At 39.0% G+C, this 21240-nt stretch overlaps 2 protein-coding genes across 14 annotated transcripts in view; one reads left to right on the forward strand and one right to left on the reverse strand.

Annotated features, from left to right (window-relative positions):
* LOC140726875 (microtubule-associated tumor suppressor candidate 2-like) overlaps positions 1–13295 on the forward strand; it is a 442790-nt gene extending 429495 nt beyond the window's left edge. For all 9 annotated transcript variants that reach the window (XM_073043825.1, XM_073043824.1, XM_073043822.1 and 6 more), the window contains 2 exons: positions 1916–2013; positions 5329–13295. In XM_073043825.1, coding sequence (XP_072899926.1) covers positions 1916–2013; positions 5329–5539 — 309 coding nt within the window. In that variant the 3' untranslated portion in view covers positions 5540–13295. The remainder of the gene's footprint in view (positions 1–1915; positions 2014–5328) is intronic.
* A 1208-nt stretch (positions 13296–14503) lies between these two features.
* Positions 14504–21240, reverse strand: part of LOC140726877 (high affinity cationic amino acid transporter 1-like) — a 70083-nt gene continuing 63346 nt past the window's right edge. For all 5 annotated transcript variants that reach the window (XM_073043835.1, XM_073043836.1, XM_073043838.1 and 2 more), the window contains one exon: positions 14504–20522. In XM_073043835.1, coding sequence (XP_072899936.1) covers positions 20332–20522 — 191 coding nt within the window. In that variant the 3' untranslated portion in view covers positions 14504–20331. The remainder of the gene's footprint in view (positions 20523–21240) is intronic.

Genomic DNA, 21240 nt, shown 5'->3' on the forward strand with positions numbered 1-21240 from the left:
TGGGAATCCCCAACCCGTGATCTTTGAAGATGGAGACAGAGCACCACAATCAAGTCCATTATTGGCAGCACACAGAAGCCCGGTGTAAATGTGCAAGAGGTGTACTGCTTCCCAAGTTGTCCAGTTACCAAGCTTGGCCCACACGTGGCAGAGTATGCAAATCCCAAATTGGCCTGATCAGTCATCTTAAGACTCTTGACGACAGGAGTAGAAGTCATCCTTGATCCAGAGAGAGGGACTAAAAGGAAGTGAAGGATATTTCAGCATATGTACACCAATAATCTGTCAGTCAGGGTTCACAGTTACCATTCAAATCTTCCATTGCATTTCCATGTTGTTGCAACCCTCAAGCCCTCATGTTCACAGCTGTGCATTGTAAGCCCAAGGGTGCCTGTGGTCTAACTCCCACCAGATTGGCTGTAGGCGTTGTATAGGAGCAATTAGGCAGCAAAGGCACAAAGAAGATGGGCACTGAGGGGATGCACAAAGAAGATTACAAACAACAGATTCAACAGATGCTGTAAATCTTGAGCAACACTCAAAATGCTGGAGGAACTCTGTAGGTCAGGCAGCATCTATGGAGAGGAATAAACAGTCAATGTTTTCTGCTTAAGGAGAGGGTGCAGAAGAGATTAGCAACATGATAGAGGCGTATAAGATGATAAGAGGCATAGTTAGAGACTTCCAGGAAGGAAATGGCTAATGCAAAGTGTTTGGAGGAAAGGAAAGGGGAGGTGTCAGAGGTAGGTTTGTACATAGGGAGTGGTGGCTACATGGGACACACTGCAGGGGTGATGGTAGAGACAGATACATTAGGTGCTTACATAGGTACATGGATGGAAGAATGGAGGCGTATGTGGGAGGGAAGGGTTAGATTGATAGTGGAGTGGGTTGGTACAACACCGTGTGTTGAAGTGCCTTTACTGTGCTCTACTATTCTACGATCCACTTCTCTGCTTCTCTCTCTCCTCTTATTCTTTTGTTTTCTCTGAAGGAGGGATCCTTTTAATTCCAGCATGTAACAAAGTTGATTATACCTAAAGTGATGGAGTTATTGCCCCTGCAATCCCAGCAATAAACAAAAACAGTGTTGAGCGACAAGGTCAATAGTTATATTACTTTCAACACACAACACTCAGATCCAATTAAACAGAAATTACAGCTTTTACACATATTGGAATAAAACTGGAACATGCAATGGCAGCGTGGATTTTGTCTCACACTGATAATTTCTGAGTTTGACCTCCCAGTGTAGTGGATCAGTATTGGAAATTTGTTGGCAATTTCCATTATTTACCAACATAATGGATAGAAAACCATTCCACACACAAATTCCCATGATGAGGTATCAGTCTGTGACAGTTTCAAAAGTTAATACTCAACATACACACACACAAAATGCTGGAGGAACTCAGCAGACCAGGCAGCATATATGGAAAAAGAGTACAGTCGATGTTTCAGGCCAAAACCCTTCAGCAGAACTAATCTACTGTTGTGTATTTAGTATTTCAGTAACATTTGAATAATATTGTAAATATATTGTTTAAGCATTCTTTGTTGTTTACATAATTCATTACAGGTTATATGTAAGAGTACATTAAAGTCATATGTCATTATGCTGCTACGTCATATGCGCATGCCTCATTAAAAGTAAAACTAAACGTACACAAGTTATTCCCAGCTCCCGTGTTTTCCTTTCAATTAGTTTAATGTTTGGAGCAACAAAACTTAACATCTACATCCTCAGTATTGTTACTAAGGCAGTGCCTGCATACTTCCAATGCATATTAAGAGTTCGAACATGTTTCCTTGTAATACTGTTTAACTGCAGGACTTTGGTAGCCATTACATCTAAGAATTCACAATGGTGTATTAATTTTCTTGAAGCAAACTCATTTTTATGTCATCTCTGCAGGCTGAGAAGAATGTGGTGTTGGAAGAAAAAGTTCAAGTACTTCAACAGCAAAATGAAGATCTGAAAGTCAGGATTGATAACAATGCTGCCTTAACAAGGTTAGTGGTCAAATGCATAAAAAGCAGTTATACAAACCCTAAATTGAACCAGCGGAAAGTTAGCTTGAAGTTCCATATCCTTTCATGAGAGAATTTGGGTATGTGAGCTTTCCATTATCTCAAGGAAAAGAAAAGCATAGGCCTTGTAATTTACCTGGATGGGACATTCAAGAGAATTACTTCCCATTGAGTGTGTGTGGAATCTTGACAGTAGCTAATTTTGAAATTCTTATTATTTTTTGCACCTATTGTTTTCTACAGGATGTGGTCTTTCATGTAATTTTACTGGTTCAGAAGTCTGGCTGACGCTGAGCCAAGCCTGAAAGGAAAGACTACCATAAGCCAGCAGCAGAATTAGGCCATTTAGCCCATCGGGTCTGCTCACCTATTGCCTCATCCCTGTCAGCCCCATTCTCCTGCATTCTCCCTGTAACCTTTGATACTCTGACTAATCAAGAACCTATCAAACTATACTCAGTGGCTTAGTTTCCATAGCCGTTTGTTGCAATGAATTCCATAGATTCACTACCCTCTGGCTAGAGAAATTCTAAATGAACATCCCTCTAGTCTGAAACTTTCCTCTTTCATTCTGGGATCATTCTTATGAACCTCCTCGGGACCTTCTCCAATGCCAGCACATCTTTTTTTAGATAAGGGGCCCAAAAGTGCTCACAATACTCCAAGTGCAGTCTGACTAGTTCCTTATAAAGCTTCAGTGTTATATCCTTGCTTTTGTATTCTAGTCCTCTCTAAATAAATGCTAACATTGCATTCCCTACCACCGAGCCAACCTGCAAAGTAACCTTTAGGGAATTCAACCCAAGGACTCCCAAGACCTTTTGCACCCATGATTTTTGAAATTTCTCCCCATTTAAAAAATAGTGTTCTTTGTTTCTTCTCCCAAAGTGCATGACCATACACTTCCTGACACTATATTCCATCTGCCACTTCTTTGCCCATTCTCCCAATCTAAGTCCTTCTGTAGCCTCTCTACTTCCTCAACACTACTTACCCCTCCACCTATCTTCGTATCGTCAATAAACATGGCCACAAACCCATCAATTCTATCATCTAAATCATTCACATATAATGTAAAAAGAAGCGGTCCCAACACCAACTCCTAAGGAACACCAGTTATCACCAGCAGCCAACCAGAAAAGGCCCCTTTATTCCCACTCTTTGCCTCCTACCAGTCAGCCAATCTTCTATCTACGGTAATACCATGGGCTATTGTCTTGTTCAGCAGCTTCATGTGCAATGCTTTGTCAAAGGCCTAATGAAAATCCAAGTAAACAACATCCACTGACTCTCCTTTGTTTATCCTGCCTGTTATTTCCTCAAAGAATTCCATCAGATTTATCAGGCAAGATTTCCTCTTCAGGTAACCATGCTGACTTTGGCCTATTTTATCATGTGCCTCCAAGTACCCTGAAACCTCATCCTTATAAATAGGCTCCAAAATCTTCCCAACCACTGACATCAGGCTAACTGGCCAGTAATTTCCTCTCTTTTGCCTCCCTCCCTTTTTAAGAGTGGAATGACATTTGCAGTTTTCCAGTTCTCCAGAATCATTCTAGAATCTATGCCTTGACAATCATTTCAGCAACATCTTTCAGAACCTTCAGGTGTAGTCCACCTGGTCCAGCTGACTTACCTACCTTCAGAACTTTCATCCTCCCATGCATCTTCTCCTTAGTAATAGTAATAACATTCACTTCTGCCTCCGACACTCTCAAATTTCTGGCATAATGCTCCTGCTTTCCAAAGTCCCTCTGCCACTCTTTGTGTCCCATTACAACCTCTCCAGTGTCATTTTCCAGTAGTCCAATATTCATTGTCACCTTTCTTTTATTCTTTACATATTTGAAAGTACTTTTAGTATCCTCTTGTATATTATTGACTAGCTTTCTTTCATGTTTTATCTTTTCTCTCCTTTTGGCTTTTATAGGTGTCTTCTGTTGGTTTTTGAAAATCTCTATCTTCTAACTTGCCACTAACTTTTGCAATATTATACTTTGTTGTTTTTCTGCCGTCTTTGACTTCCCTTGTCAGCCACGGTTGCCTCATCCTCCCTTTAGAATACTTCTTCATCGTTGGGATGTATCAATCCTGTGCCTTCTGAATTGTCCTCAGGAACTCCAGCCATTGCTGTTCTGCTGTCATCCCTGCTAATGTCACTTCCAATCAACTTTGGCCAGCTCCTCTCTCGTGCCTCGATAACTCCCCTTACTCCTCTGTAATACTGATACGTCTTTTCTCTCTCAAGCTGCAGGGTGAATTCTATCATATTATGATCACTGCCTCCTAAGAGTTACTTTATCTTAAACTCCCTAATCAAATTTGCTTCATTACACAACACCCAATCCAGAATTGCCTTTCCTCTGGTGAACTCAATCACAAACTGCTCTAAAAAGCTATCTTGTAGGCAGTCTACAAATCCCTGCTCTTGGGATCCAGAAGCAACCTTATTTTCCCAATCTACCTACATATTGACATCCTCCATGACTATTGTAACATTGCCCATTCTATCTCCCATTGTGATTTGTATCCCACATCCTGGCTACAAACTTGGAGGCCTTCATACAACACCCATCAGCTTTTTCACCCTTGCAGTTCCTTAACTCTACCTACAAGGATTCTACATCTTCCAAACCTAAGTCACCTCCTTCTAAGAATTTGATTTCATTTTTTACCAACAGAGCCAGCACCCCCCCCCCCCCCCCCACAGCCCCTCTGCCAATCCTTTCGATACAATGTGTATCCTTTGATCCTTGGAATGTTAAGCTCCCAACTATGGTTTTTTTTTTCAGCCTCAACTCAGTGATACCCACAATGTCCTACTTGCCAATCTCTAATTATGCTACAAGATCATCTACCTTATTCTGTATACTGTGTGCACTGAAATTTAACATTTTCTGCCCTGTATTCATCACCCTTTTCCATTTTGCCCCCATGTTACACTTCCACTCATCCCAATGACTGTAATTTTTCCCTATCATCTGCTTGTCCTTCCTCACATCTCACTACACACTGCATCTACTTATACAGTATACCAACTACCCCATCCTCAACCTTATCACTCCAGTTCCCAACCCCACCAGATTAGCTTAAACCCTCCTCAACAGCTCTCTGATTTCTAAAGTGCCCTTTAATTTCTAATGAAACGATTTTCAAATATAGTTTAACAGAGAAAAAGCTAAAAGCACCTTGGCAGTAAAAATGTTTATAGTTAATTACCTAATTTGTGGCCTTTGAACTAATTTGCAGAGTTTTCTGACAGTTTAGAAGGAAAATACCTCTTGCTTGTTCTTGCAGACAACTCTCAGAGGAAAATGCAACACTTCATGAATACGTTGAGAAAGAAAGCAAGGAAAAGAAAAGACTCAGCAGAACGAATGAGGAGCTCGTCTGGAGGCTCCAAACAGGTGAACCTGTTAGTCCAATCAAAGTATCCTCCTCATCTTCAAACTTCCAGTGCCCTCAGGGTGCACTCCCACCTCCAGCAGTAAGCACTACCCCAAGATGATGAAAAGGTATCAGAATGAAAACACACAGGCTACCTTGATGTTATTCATGTTATCTCTGGCGCTCAGCTGTAACTGCTGAATATTATGCTTGGTTTTGCTCAAAGTAAAGTCACCATTTGTGCTTTGAGCACACTTGTTAGCATATAACAATAAGCGAACGAAGCTGCTTTTCAGTCTCCGGTAGGTCTTGCTGTCGAAGTCACTGTCAGTAATGCACCTTTCAGTGCATTGTTTCCAATAAAGTTGTATGCTATGAAGTTTGATGTGGGGAAGCTCTTCCAAAACTTTTCCAGGTCTACTGTTTATGCCTCTTATTGAACAGGTATGCAAAAGTCAGATTTTTTTCTGATCATACGGGCTTTTAAAATATTTGTACCTATGTCCAAATTTATCTTGTAGTGTTCCCTTGAGTAACATTTTAAAAAGTTCAGGATTTCTGCTTTTCGCTTTTAGTATTGGACGAATGTGCAAAATTATATATTTTTTACACGATTGTCAAAGTATTTTGGCTTGTTGCCTCTTTTAAAATTGTCCCAAACAGACTGGTTATCTGAGTAAATCATCCACCATAAAAACACTGGATGGAGGAGGAAAAGAAAGATGTCATGCAGCCTCCTCTCACTAAGTGATGCTGCTGTAATTGGGGTTGGTAACAGCAGCTTGAGGTGGGGTGCTCTGATCTTCAATACTGCGGCAGCTTTTAAAGTACACTTCAAAGCTGCTGACTTATTTTGCAATGTGTGCAAGAATTCAGAGAATCCGTTGCTGTACAGAAAAATGTTTGTATGTAGTAACGGAAGACTCGCTTCTGCTGTTGGTATGTCCGGGAATGTTGGTCAAGGAAGTGAATGCGCAGCGAGCTGCAAATTGAAATTATGTAATTCAATGAAAACCCTGTGGATATTGAAAAAACAGGCCGAGTAATTTTAATTAATTAATTAGCACCTCAAATATTCATCTGATGATCCTAACATTAATAAACAACACATTAACACAGATTTCTAAGAGACAAATTCTCCCTCAAAGATTACCCAAGGATTGCCAAACCAGTCTGAGAATTACTTCATCTTGCATTTCCAGCTTGAATCACAGACCCAGTTCTAGGTCACCCTTCTGTGTGAGCTAACGTCCTGAAAGTGCCATAGTGTACCAAATGAGTCATAAAGTACAGCAGCACACTAAAAGGCCCTTCAGCCCATCTAGTCCGTGCCAATCAGACCTTCTGCCTACCCCCATTTAGCTGTGCCTGGACCACGTCCTCCCAAATCTCTCTTAAATGTTACAATTGAACCTGCATCTACCATTTCCACTGGCAGTTTGTTCTACACTCGCAATAGGCTCCCTTCAGATCCCCCTTGAATATTTCACTTAACCCTATGACCTCTGGTTCTAGTCTCACCCAACCTGAAGGGGAAAAAGCCTGCATGCCTTCACCCTATTGATACCCCTCTATCAAATCTCCACTTATTCTCCTACATTCTAGGGAATAAAATCCTAACCTATTCATTTAAATGAAGTCCCAGCAAGAGGCTTGTAAATTTTCTGTGCACTTTTTCAAGGTTATTGGTGACTTTTCTGGTTGGTGACCAGAATTGCACACAATAATCCAAATTTAGTCTCCCCAATGCCTTGGATAACCTTAACATAACCACTTAAGCTCTCCCTGTAATTTGCTCTCCTTTGAAATTTACAAAGACCATCATGCTAAAAGCTCTTACTTACCTATTCATCTGTTTGCTATTTTTAAGGAATTATCGACTAGTATTCTCCGCTATAAAGAAAATTACAATATTTTAACAAAATGGTAGCAAGTTTTTAAAAAGGTCAAGAACAAAATCAGTAACATTCAACACAGCAGCTGGGGCTGAATTAAAGTGAAACGGTATCGATATGGATGAGAGAGAAATGCTGAAAAAGAGCCTCAGATAGAAAAAATAGCAGCTTGCACTCATTTTTTATCAATCCAATGCATTAAAATCCTAAGAGGCAGAGTTTAGTCACATTACACATTTGGGAAACAGCAACAGATAAGAATAAAATAAATATATTTGAAATACAAATGAAACAGAAAAATAAAAAGAACACTTACCGGTAATTAAAATTGAAACTAATTTTGATGATTGCTGTCCAGTCCTTGCAAATTGTGAAATAGTACCAAAACATATTAAGAAACATACATTTACATCATGTTCCATTTTGTGAAGCATTTCACAGAATTATTAATGATACAAGTTTCAGTCAAATTGATAGTTTAATCATTACACTGGAATACTGCACTGTTCTGCAAATTCAAAACTGAATTTAGGCTGTGTAAGGACACAGAGAGAGCAGTGCTTGAGGTGAAAACTGCAATTCCGATGTTGTATTTGTCAAATATGAATGCTTAATGAAAAGTTTAAATTAGAGCTAGTGCGATTCAGTTGCAGTCAGTTATGTGTTCTTTTCCACTTTCCACATTAATTGAATCCATAGAACCAAAGATCTTTAGCTGTTCTTGAATCCAGAACAAGCCTCAATGAGACTGAGGTGTATTTTGGTGTATTCCACCATATTCACCCTTACCTGATCTGACCACTGGTGATTTTCATCAGTACAGTTATATAGTCACAGTGCTAAGTAGATACTTTCAATGGCATGCTGACATACTGTGTAGTTGCGAGGGGTTGTACATGGAGACTGTGTGGACGAGAATGTATGTATAATGCTGGTAAGTCACTTCCTGAAGCGCCGCCACAAACTTGCATTCAGTGAGCCCCAAATGTGTGACTCATTTTGCAGTTTCAATGAGACTTTGTCCCAATCACAATTATCATTAACCCTTCAATTCTTATGAACCCACTTCAAAGGGGGGAAAGGGGCTACATAAACAATTTGAGTTTAGGATTTTGATTCATTATTAGGGAGCACTGCAGCTAGAAGTACATAAACGCTCATTTGACATTGGTTAAAAAAATGTCTTGGGTATAATGATATGGAAGAATTATTTTGTATGTAAGCATACTATACTTGATTGAAGTGTGTGCAGTCTATTCAGTAAATCATTATGAAAAACCAGTTTGTTACAACCATCTGCAAATTTCCATTTACCCAAGTCTTTTTAATTATAAAGCAAAATAAATACATCTTAGAAACCCAATGCTGTTTTTTCATCTCCAGACAGAAGCAAATGTGCACTACTGCTCTCCATTTTATCCCTTAACATGTTTTACACATGCTGTCATGTCCTTTTGGAAAGCCCACAAACATTATTATCTATAACCCTTCATCAAAATTCTGCTATTTCTTTGAAGAGGCCATTCAGTATTTTTAACAATGCTTTGTTAACCCATAGTTTTCCAAATAAGTTAGGTTTATTATAGATTGTACTACCCACAACCATTGTTAGACTCTGTTCCCTGCCTTACTTGAACAAATGTGTTATAACTACAGCCTTGCTTCTATTTGCAATAGCCAAATTGATTTAGCTTGATGTTATATTTTATTATTCAGCTATCCAATGTTTATTATTTTGCTGAAATGAATTATAAACCTTTAAAAAGTTTGCGTCCCAGAGCCAAAAATAGATATTTCTTTTCATCTTAAGGTGGAAAGATTTTAACCTAAAGAACTTTTCTTTCCATTCAGAAATGTAGTCGAAGCAAACAGCAGCATTAGAGGCATTTACATTTAAGTTTAGAATTCTTATTGGCTTACCTTCCTGACAAAAGAGAAACCTCCTTAAAATACAACATTCTTTGAAAAACTTTTCCAGTGTTTCCCTTTCACTCTGGCTGCCAGTCGTCCTGTACCTCACCAGAAACGACTATCCCACGAATCCTATTGAAGCTGTTCATCACAACTGAGGTGTAATCTTTTCACTTGATAGCAGTGAAGTGCTTGTAGGAAGCTCTCTCAGTATAGCAGGGGTTCCCAACCTGTGGTCCACAGACCCCTTGCTTAACAGTATTGCTCCGTGGCATGCAAAAAGGTTGAGAACCCTGCAGGTAGATTGACAGTTTCAAAACAGTAATTGGTTATTTAAAACATTACACATTTGGGACTAACTCAGGTTTACTAAAGTTTACTGATGAAGGGTGGCAGTAATTGCAAATCTACTGTACACCTCGCTCTTGAACTACATAATGCTATCTCTGGCTCCTCGATCATCCCACATCATGGAGGCTCTATGAGGGTCAACTATCAAACGGATGTTGCCAGGTATACAGGTGATGACCGTTGTTCTCCCCCACCACCCGTGCACTACTTCCACGTACCCTGTCTAGCCCTCGTTACTGACAGCTTTTTATGTATTTTTATGATCTGTAGCTTCCATGAGGAAGAGTTCCATCAAGGTCACGGTCTCCTGTAATCAGCACAGCAGCTGTGAGCGCACAGGTCTGACTTTAATATGTCATTCTATGTGCAAACTGAAGGACCTCTTGCTTTAAACATATTTTTGCTAAGCTGTACAAATATTTGTGGAGGATCCAGTTAGATGTCAGCACTAGGTCTGATAGGAGTGTGGTGTCTTCAAAGCAGATGAAATCTGGGCATTTCTTCCTTTAATTCATCACTTCATCTTATACAAAACATACACAAAAATAAAAAAACTTCACCCTGTTTTCCTGAAACACTGCAGTGCAGAAGGCAGATGGTTTCTTTGGTGAAGTGAGGGACCCATCATAGATTACTCCAATGTCACGTGCAGGGCCAGCTCAGCTGTAGGGTTACTAGTCAGCATGTGGGAGGCTGAGGAGGGTTACCAGTGAGGGAAAATGCTTTACATCGGAGCTCTCTGTACCTATCATCCCTCCTGCACTGCACCGTCCGTAGTGTGCATCCTATCCCACATTGCATTCATAGCACAGAGAACGATCTCCATACTCTCGTGTCACCCCCACCATTGATGCCACGTGTAGGTGGCCACTTACCAGAGCTAATGTTAACATCGGAGACACTCAAACTCAGGACTGAATTCTCCTGTCTCTCTCATTGCCTCTGGGGTACTTGGCCGTACATCACACTTTGCAGTAGCTCCACAGATATCCCGTTTGTCAGTAGCCTTGTGGTGCAGGACCCTTATGCCCTTCTACATGAATATCATCTATGTTCTGTTCCACCAAATGGGGCACCTCGGATTTCTACCTCACCATTGTATGCTGAGGATCCTCTTCCACGTGGAAGAGACTCAAGCGGGAATGATGACACACGTTGAACACATGGGCGATGGCAGATATCTGTTAGCAGTGCTAATGAGGGGAGGGAATATCACTGCAGGAGCCCGACAACAAACATTTGAGGTAACTGGATTTCTGAAAACATAAGGAAATGCAGACTGGCAAGGAGGGATGATATTTTAGAGTAGACTTAAGACGGCAGATTCACAGATTGGACTAATATAGTGATCAGAATGGGTGAACCTTCCTGCAGTCAAGGTGTAGGAATAAAGGACTACACTCTTGCCCATTTCAACAGCAACTTCCAGCCATGTTTTCCTCCTGCTGGTATTCCTTTAAGACCATAGAGCCCTCAACATGAGCATAAAAATGCTATCTAGATTTAGAACCTATTAAATAATGGAGGCTAGGTAGTGCACAATGTCATCAGATGATTGACAGGAGAGGCTCATGTTAAAACTTGGCCCTAGAAGTGGTGACTCTGACCAAATTTAATCCCTTCTCAAATCATGAATTGCTAAAATCAAGTAGGGGACTACAGCAAAAGTTCAAGGCGAGATCCATTATTTCAATCCAGCCTGGTGCTTTGTCACTTGTGGACATGAGGCTCTCCAACACTGGAAATGTTGTCAGCTATCAAGGCACCAGGAACCAGAAAAGTGCTTTAATTACAAACTGTTTCTGTTCTGTGACAGGGTTTATCAATGCAGCAGTGAATTGTTTCCCAGTGAACTGGGAACTAGGTGATTATATGCAAGTTAAACTGATATTTCTCAGCAATTTCAATACAGAGTCCTTTCTATTTTACAGGAGTGTATATCTAATGACTATCCAAAAAATGTGTAATGTAACAAAAAAGTTATTTATAAAATCCATGCTGGGTCTGTGTCCCATGGACACACAAAACACAAGTTTGATATGTAGAATAATTAGTGTCATTTAGTTCTAGTGTTTAATGATCTGTGAATAATTTGTATTTATTTCTGCCGGATTGTATGAGAATCGAGTGTGATACAGCACTGTGTATGTATACATGTTCGGACACAATAAAAGATGGAAGCATGCTAATTCCAGTCCTGAGGGTGGTGCTGTTTATGTCTGACGTGTTAAATGACAAATATTATGTAACTGAATGATTTGTAACTCATAAATCAGAGACCTCTGCTAAATTACATTGGAAAATAAAGTGATGGCATTCAGCTTTAAAACAAATCCTGTGAATAACTTATTCCCCAAACCCATTAACTGCCATTAAGATGGTCAGCTGCAAGTTAAAGATATTTTGTATGTGAGTAGACCCATAATACCCTTATAGCCAGTCAGGTATAAAGTCATCCACATGACAATCTCAAACCAAACATTCAAACTCCAGCCTTGGTGTCTCCCACCACATCTCCCTTTCTTCTCCACAGCAAAAGCACTGCATGTACAGTGAAACTCTAATAATCTGCTGTCTGGAGATGTATCTCTCCTACCGCCAAGGCACATCTACAGCAGACGCCATCTCCTTGGCCCTGCTATCATTTGTGGAGCATCTGGAGAGAAAATCCATTGAACTATTGTTTATTGAGCTCAGTTCTGCAATTCCGAACAAACTCATCTCCCAACTCCTAGAACTGGGATTCAACATGACTCTGACCAACAGACTGCAATCAGCAAGAATAGGCAGCAACATCTCCGCCACTATTTATCTTCAAATCTGATGCCCCATAAAGCTACATCTCATCTCCCTACTTCCTATGCAATCACTTCTGTGTGGCCACGTTCTGCTTTAACTCCAGCTACAAGTTTGTAAACGATACCACCCCAGTGGGCCATATCTCAAATAACGATGAGTCAAGAGTACAGGATGGAGATAGAGGGCTTAGTGAAATGGTGCCACGATAACAATCTTCCCCCTCAATGTCAGCAGAACCAAAGAACTAGCCATCGACTTGAGGAGGGTGTGATAGTTCACATGCCCGTTCGTATCAATGGTGCTGAGATCAAGGGTTGAGAGCTTCAAGTTCCAAGGCTTAAACATCTTTAACAGCCTGTGCTAGACCAACCACATAGATGCTATGGCCAAGAAATCTCACCAGTGCTTCTATTTCCTGGGAGGCTAAAGAAATTTGGCATTTCCCCTTCGACCCACATCGAATAATATTGGACAATGGAAAGCATCCTATCTGGATGCATCACAGCTCTGGCCAAGACTGCAAAACAAAGTTGTGAACACAGCTCAACACATCAAGGAAGCCAGCCTCCCCTCCATGGAGTCTTGTCTACACTCCTTGCTACCTCAGGACATGCACCCATCCTGCACATTCTCCCTTCTATCTCCCATCGGGCAGAAAACGCCTAAAGTCTGAAAGTACTCACCACCAGCCTCAAGGGCAGCTTCTATCCCAGTATTCATTAGTACGATAAGATGGACTCTTAACCTCACAATCTACCATGCTATGACCTTGCACCTTGTCTATATGCACTATAACTTTTACTTTATTCTGCATTGTTATTGTTTTACCTTGTACTACCTCAATGCATTGTTGTAACAGATTGATCTGTATGAACACTATGCAAGTTTTCACTGTACCTCAGTGCATATAGTGATAATAAATCAGTCTACTAATTGTTTGGAAACCCTCAGGATTTCAGTATCTGGCTGACTAGGCCCCAGTTCCCACATCCCTACTAACACACTGCAGTCCTAGTTCCTACATTCCTTTTAAAGTTACTAGATATTTGAAAAATTTATTATATACATCATTATTGACAATCATCATCCAAAAGTCCAGCAAACCTACCAGTCCAACAAAGGCCCACACTGTACCAGATTAAGGGAGTTTTGTTTTACAATTCATAAAACAATGTAGGAATGTGTTCAGAGAAAACAGACCTGACCAGAATAGTAATAAGCTCAATGATAGGAATCATATCATTTAGTTACCCTGCAGTAAATCCAAAGAAACATGACATTTTATGGTTGTTTTGATATTTGTCATCAATTGGATGATCCTTACCAAGTTTAGGTCAGTAAGATGAAAGAGCTGATTGTGGGCTTCAGGAAGGGTAAGACGAGGGAACATATACTAATCCTCAGAGGGATCAGAATTGGAGAGAGTGAGCAGTTTCAAGTTCCTGGGTGTCAAGATCTCTGAGGATCTATCCTGGTCCCAACATATCGATGCAGTAATCAAGGCGGCAAGACAGTGACTATATTTCATTTGGAGTTTGAGGAGATTTGGTAGGTCAACAAATACACTCAAAAACTTCTATAGATGTACCGTGGAGAGCATTCTGACAGGCTGCATCAGTGTCTGGTGTGGAAGGGCTACTGCACAGGACCAGAAGAAGCTGCAGAGGGTTGTAAATTTAGTCAGCTGTCTTGGGTACTAGACTACAAAGTACCCAGGACATCTTCAGGCAGCAGTGTCTCAGAAAGGCAGTATCGATTATTAAGGACCTCCAGCACCCAGGGCATGCCCTTTTCTCACTGTTACCATCAGGTAGGAGGTACAGAAGCCTGAAGGCACACACTCAGCAATTCAGGAACAGCTTCTTCCCCTCTGCCATCTGATTCCTAAATGGACACTGAACCATGAACACTGCCTCACTTTTTTAATATATATATATATTGTTTTTTTGCACGATTTTTAACCTATTCAATATACCTATACTGTAATTGATTTTTTTTCTTCTTCATCTATATTATGTATTGCATTGAATTGCTGCTGCTAAGTTAACAAATTTCATAGGTGATAATAAACCTGATTCTTACGTTCAGCACCTGAATAACGTACACCAAAAAAAAATCATATGGCCAAGTAAGTTAAATTGCCATTTATTTACAATATGCAGGAACAGAAAAGTCAGTAACAAATCTCCCAAACAATCCATTTGTTACAGATAAATGAACGACGTACTGTATATTTATATGAGGCGAGTGGTCCTGGGTTCGAATCCAGCTGGCCCCGAGCACACTTTCCATCAGTGCTGGGTTGAGCATCGAGCTAGCAACTCAGCCTCGTTAAAAAATACAGACAAAACTGCTGAAGAAATGGCAAGGTTGCCACTCAATGCACCAGAAGGCACAGAGAGGAACAATATTTACTATATGATGCTGAGGCTACTGAAAAAATGTTTAAATTTATGCAATTAACACATGGGAACTAAAGCAAATTGTGTCAGCCAATAATTTACTGAAAGGCAAAACAAAACGTATAATCAAGTATTTTTTACATAAATACAACTCCTGAATTGTAACTATGTACAGAAGGCCCTCCCACTTCCCACTGAAATCACTAGGATACTTACATGAAGTCACTAAACAATGTTAAAAGTACAGTATTTCATATTTAACCTGTGTTAGCTTGTGGATTAAAATAAAAACAAAAATCTTCACTGTAATAACTGTAAAGATGGAATTAGATGAAATATGGAAAATAAACTGAGAATGATTACCTTAAGATATTTGTAACAACTAATCCAGTAACAAATTGTTACACTACAACTGTAAACTCATCTTATTTCCTTTCCACTCTCTGGTGAAGAGTGGTATTTGTGAATTATTCATCTGGTCCTAGAATTATCATAACACCAATGTTATCTCAGAATTCATGACATAAAACATCTATGAACAGTGATTTCAGGTAAATAGCCTGGTACAGCCAACTTCAAATATTCAGAGGGCATTTGAAAAGAAGTATGATTTTGTGAACACTGGTCAAACAGTTATCATTAAGATAAAAACTACTGTACTGCCGTATATGGAAAAGGCCAAGTTGGTACTATCAGATATTCCAGCTAGTTTTCAAATTATCTTTGGAGTGCAACATGAGAATAGACCTGAGACAGCCAAAGCCCGATTAATTCCATGGCAGGGCACACAATCTAGAACGTGCACAAGCCCATTGGTACTCATCATTTTAAGAGACCTGATAATCATCAGTGACATGTTGTCAATCCTTCCTCAAACCAGCAGTCACAGCTTATTTTCCTCTTCCTTTTCAAGATTTGTTTTATTCTTGAGTCAATTTCTCTTCCTGGCCAACCCACTGAATAATTCCAGCATATCCTGTTTTTATTCCCGCTTTTAATAATTTTTTAATATATATTTTCATCTAATGTGAAGAGACAGCACCTCTGCGAAGTGTGCACACCTGGACAAATGGGGGCAGGATAGGAGCAGGACATTTCCTGTTCATCTGTGTTGCTTTATCAAAGCAGGCCTTCCTATTCTCCTCCAACAATACACAGGGAGTGGAAGGGAAAACAATGCCGATACTATGACTTCCCACACCTTCCCCTCAACTCTATCCTACTTTGCAAACGGAAATATGCCTTTAATGCAAAATAGTTTCCATAAAATCAATAGTGACTCTTTCTATTGGGGGGGGGTGGAATTGGGAACAATATTTTCAACAAAGCACTTATTCCATAAGCATCTCATTAAATTCACAATGATATATTAGTGCACTGCTCTCCATTTATATATTTGGACTAACAGGACACCAGGATAAAGGAAACTGATAAACCATGACGTTCCCAGCTCACTTGGGTGTTAATATGCTAGAAAAACATGTTTTCATTTTTATCTCAAAAATTAGATTTTCTCACTGAAAAAAAAAATCACTTCCTTGCCTAATGGTGATTGAACAAAGAAATCCTTCCACGGTATCTAGAAGTGATATACTCCCTTTTAGTAGCTTCCCAGCAAAACCGTAAAGCTGTAGTGTTATATGTTGTGCCACTCAGAATACGTTAATGCTTAAGGAAAAACACAGCAGAAGTCAATTACAGGCTTTTCTAATGTCAATGTAGAGTTGAGCATCAAGCATGGCACTGCATCGTTTAGCTACATTAGGGATATCTTCAAATAATATTACATCACACTTGGGTTCTGTCTTCCTCCCCTTGGAAGAATCTTATGCAATGATGTTGTTCATTTAAACCCATCCCCGGGGAGATTCCACAGATATCCTGACATAAATGTGCACAAAAAGCCGATGATAATTGTTATCTGTGTTATTCACCCGTGACTTACAAAAGTTTTTGTAAATAAAATAACAAAAATACAAATAATGTGTGGGTCAAATGTATTATTTTGTTGGTCAAGTTGACTTGGCACCAATTACCCACCCTGCATGCAAGACCTATGATATCATAGTGTTCAACGTTTGATATCATTTGTCTATTTTTAAAGCTTCAAAAACTCTAAAGGTATCTATTAAATCTGACTCAAAGTGATATAAACTGGATATAAATGCCAAATATGTTATCCAAGGTAATTCCCTGAACATTTTACATTTTAGTTGAGAAATCACATCTAGCTTATATAATAAAAGAGAAAACATAACTCTCCTTGCAAACAATTAAGCTTGAGTTCACTAATTTTGTGCACCAGAGAAATTGCTCACATCTCTTCAGGATGTACCACAGTGAGTGCCAACTACCAGAGTGTCATAACGTAGGAAATCCAAAGTGTGGATTGCAATCCAACACCAACATGTGTATTTTAAGCACCCAATAGCTCTATTGTTAACTGCCACCTCTCCTAATATCAAGTACTTTCCCATTTTTCAAGTACATAGCCAGTTACCCAATAAATGATGCTGTTATGTAAACCCTATGGAAATTATGTACCTTATGGAAAAGACTTTCATGCTCCAATAGCTCAATATCAATGTAATTTCTCCCAAGCAATTTCAAACAATGGTCAGAGTGCTGACATCTTTGTCAACATCTTCCTCTATAGAAATAACTTAGTTACTCTTCATTTCAGGATTCCAGTACATTTCTTATTTTCCATTTCTGCTGCAGTGCAAATAAATATGATATTCTAACATCCACAATTAAAGTTTCCTATAGGTTCACTAGATGAATCTACATTTAAGTTGCAAAATATGCACACTACTGCACGTAGGCCTCACCGTCATCTTGTTAAAACGGGGGGGGGGGGAACATCATGTACTTACTATTTTAAACCCCATGTATAAAATTCAAAATGCTAATTTAAAGATTTCACTGTCATTTCCTCTTTAACCTCACAAACCCCTGCTCCCAGTTCTTTGCCTCACCTTTAGCCACCCATATTTCACATTATCAAAACACTTGTTTAAAAAGATTGGTCAATGTCTTGTGGTGAAGTGCAATGAGGCATTTCTCCACTTGGAGTGAAAACATCACCAGCTATGTCATCACTTAAAACTAGTTTTTCCTGGATAATAGGGAAATCTCAGTGACATTATACATCTTAATCATTTTATAATAATGGGGAATTACTTAATGGGTCATAATTTCATTATTTAAAACATAGTTCCACTTGTCTTTATGAATTTTCACAACTGATTCCACCAAAGCAGCTGCCAATTCCCTTTAATCATGCTTAAAGGACACTATTATAGGTTATAGACTACTGTAGTCTAGTTTTACATTCTATATTTACAAAAACAGTCAACAGGCCACAGCTGCAAATCTCAATATGAATTTGACAAACCTTCAGGCATGTAATATAGTCGCCATGCTGTCACTTTCAAAGTCCATTTAATTCACTAATGCTTTTCAGAGAATAGAATTTAAAATCCTGTGAGACTCTGGTATCAAATGAAGAAACTAGTTGTCAATACTCCTAATAAATTCACCCCAGTGCACCCAAGAAATTGATACATCTCACACTGCAGCAGGCACATCAATGACTAAAATCGTTCTAGTACTCAGTGATGAGGAAATGGGATTTTATTAACGGTCATCCTTTGGGAGATTGCAACTCAAGCTTCCCAGAATCCGTCATGTTGAAAGTTTCCTCTTTGCCTTTCACTGCCATAGAGCCCAGTTTTCAATAGGGGTTTAGTAGCTTGGCTAGTCAATGCCAACTAGTATACAATATCTAATGTGTCCACTGAAACCCAAATGACATGGATGGTAATTTTATAAAGTTCTAAAATATACAATAATCTGCCTTAATTCTGCTGCCATCAGATAACGAACTACATGACCTGTTGTCTAGAGAAAGTGAATATGATATTGTGCATATATTCTTTCCCAGTACTTTAACTGCATTCACACAAATTCAAATCTGCAGCACCAATGTGTATAAAGTACAATTCCATTTCTTTTTGTATACAGAAAGGCCACATCTTCACTTTCAAAGCCTACACCACTAATAGGAAGAATATTCATGCAAATGATGCTTTAGCTTCATCTAAATGTAAAAGCCCAAGCTTCCCATTAACAGTGCCCAGTTGTCCCTTAACTTCAAGACTTAGTCTGATATTTCTTGATAACACAAATGGTTGGTTACATTTTTGATAACACACATCATTCTGATAGCTTTTTCAAAAGGAATGCAAGCCAGCAAAATAAACCAGAAGACCTTTGTTCTAGATTTTTTAAAATTTCTATTTGCTTGGTGAAAACTCTGTTCCTCACTGCATCACTGATTTGGTCGTAAACTTGTGAAACAATGATTAAGAAACTACCAACCTTGAGATGCCGTTTCCATAATTTAGGTAAAATCAAAGGATAGTCTACTCAATCCCCTAGAACTCTGTGGGAATTGCTTACACTTTTAATCTATCCAACAGGAACTCAAGCGTATTGATTAACTGAGTTGTCAATATTGGATCAGGTAATTATCCAGCTGATTTTAAAACTTTTTACTATTAAAACTGCAAGTGCTTTTATTGAAATATGTTCTACAGAAGCAGCTCCTCTCTGGAGGAGAAATAATTGACGAGGCAGATCTGGAACCTGAATAGCTATGTATAAAAACAAAACCTGCCTCTCTGTTAAACATATATACAAATGATTGGTACAATTAACGCACTGTAGGAAGAACAGTAATGCGACAACTTTAACCATCTGAACTTTGTTCCTACAGAAGAACATATAAAGACAATGTAACATTCCCCACTGGAAATATTATCTATATCTCAACTACAAAATCAGAATCAGTTATAAGGTTGATAAATGAAATTTTTAAATCATAGCAAAAGTCTCACTTAGCAAAAGCACTGGCATCAGGATAATTCTAAGTACTGTCCCCACACAATAGATTCTTTGCTTGATTACAATGTTTCTTTAAGTATTTAATTTAAAATAAAAATCAAAGGAATTAGTCTAAAATTAAAGCAGAGGCAGGAGGTAAGAGTGGCAGATTTTGACACTCAGTACCCTGTATTATAGTTCAAGGAAATTTGTGCAACAGAGATTTTAAGCCTAGGGTAAAAATAGATACTATTTTATGTACTAACAATTTTATTCTACAAGTGCTTACTTGACCAAGGAAAGCATTTCTTTTGGAAAAATATATATCCCTTACATTTTGTGTGCATAACCACAAGCTAAAAGTTCAGCATTCCCAGCAATACACATTGCTAATACCCAATAAATAGTTCTAAAACAAGTTAATCCTTTATGTGAATAATGCTTTCATTATTTTGGAGATTCTAGGAAAATAAGGAATTGAAACAAATAGCAGCAGTGCCACCTCAAGCTCAACAGCACTCAAAACCCTCACCTGCACGTGCGAATAAAAAAATCCTCCCTCCCTACATGATGCAAATAGCAGTTGTTCAGCTGTGCTTTTAAAAAAAACTATAACATTCAAGTTAGATGCCAGACACGTATTTGGAAGAAAGTGAACTTGTATTGGTTTATACGTCCTCCTCTCTGTTTGGGGACTCGTCGATATCGTGCAGGAAGGCTTCCTTCTCCGGAGTTACTGCTTCGCCATTCGGCGCATTCACTGTCTCCTTATAGGCCCTTGAAGTTCTGTCATTTGGGAAACTGGAAGAACTGGACTCTGAGCTGTTCCGTATTCCATAAGCAAAATAAATAACACACCCTGTCAGGGGAAGAAACAGATAAGGCTCTTATTTCAAATTTAACTTCATCCTGAAAACTGAACCATACAAACAATAAGTCTCCCCTAACAATTTTTTAAAATCTGATTATTTCATTATTGTAGCATTTCCAATGTTACAATTGGAAGATTTGAAATAAAAACTTGTTTGATAAACCTGTAATCATACAAGACAAAAACAGGCCATTCAGCCCAATGTGTCTATGCTGGCAATCAAGTACTGATCTATATGAATCCCATTTGCAAACTCTTCCTACACAGCCCTACCTGTAGCTCACAACAGCATTCATAACATGGACTCATCTTTACACTTATTACAAAAACTACTTCTCCCAATAAATAGTTCTAAAATCATTGCCACAACGATGTTGGAACTAGTTACTCTTCTGTGTGAATAATGTAACAAGCTGCACTGGTTTTAAAACTTGGTCTTGCTGGCAACCTACTTCTGCCCAGTGCCAAGTTCAATTTACCTGGCAACATCCTGATGCATATCATTATAACATAAACAGAGTTTCCAGGTTTTGCTATTTTAATTCTACCGACTATGGATCTTGCTACAGTAAAAAATTAATTCTGAGTACATGGGTATTACTAACAAGCCCAGTACCGATTGCCCAGTCACCAACTACCCTGAAGTGATGCATCTTGTACATAATGGCTAGATACAAATAACACAATTTTGGAGTAGCTAAAAGTA

This window comes from Hemitrygon akajei, chromosome 4 (assembly GCF_048418815.1).
Source record: "Hemitrygon akajei chromosome 4, sHemAka1.3, whole genome shotgun sequence".
Taxonomy (NCBI): Eukaryota; Metazoa; Chordata; class Chondrichthyes; order Myliobatiformes; family Dasyatidae; genus Hemitrygon; species Hemitrygon akajei.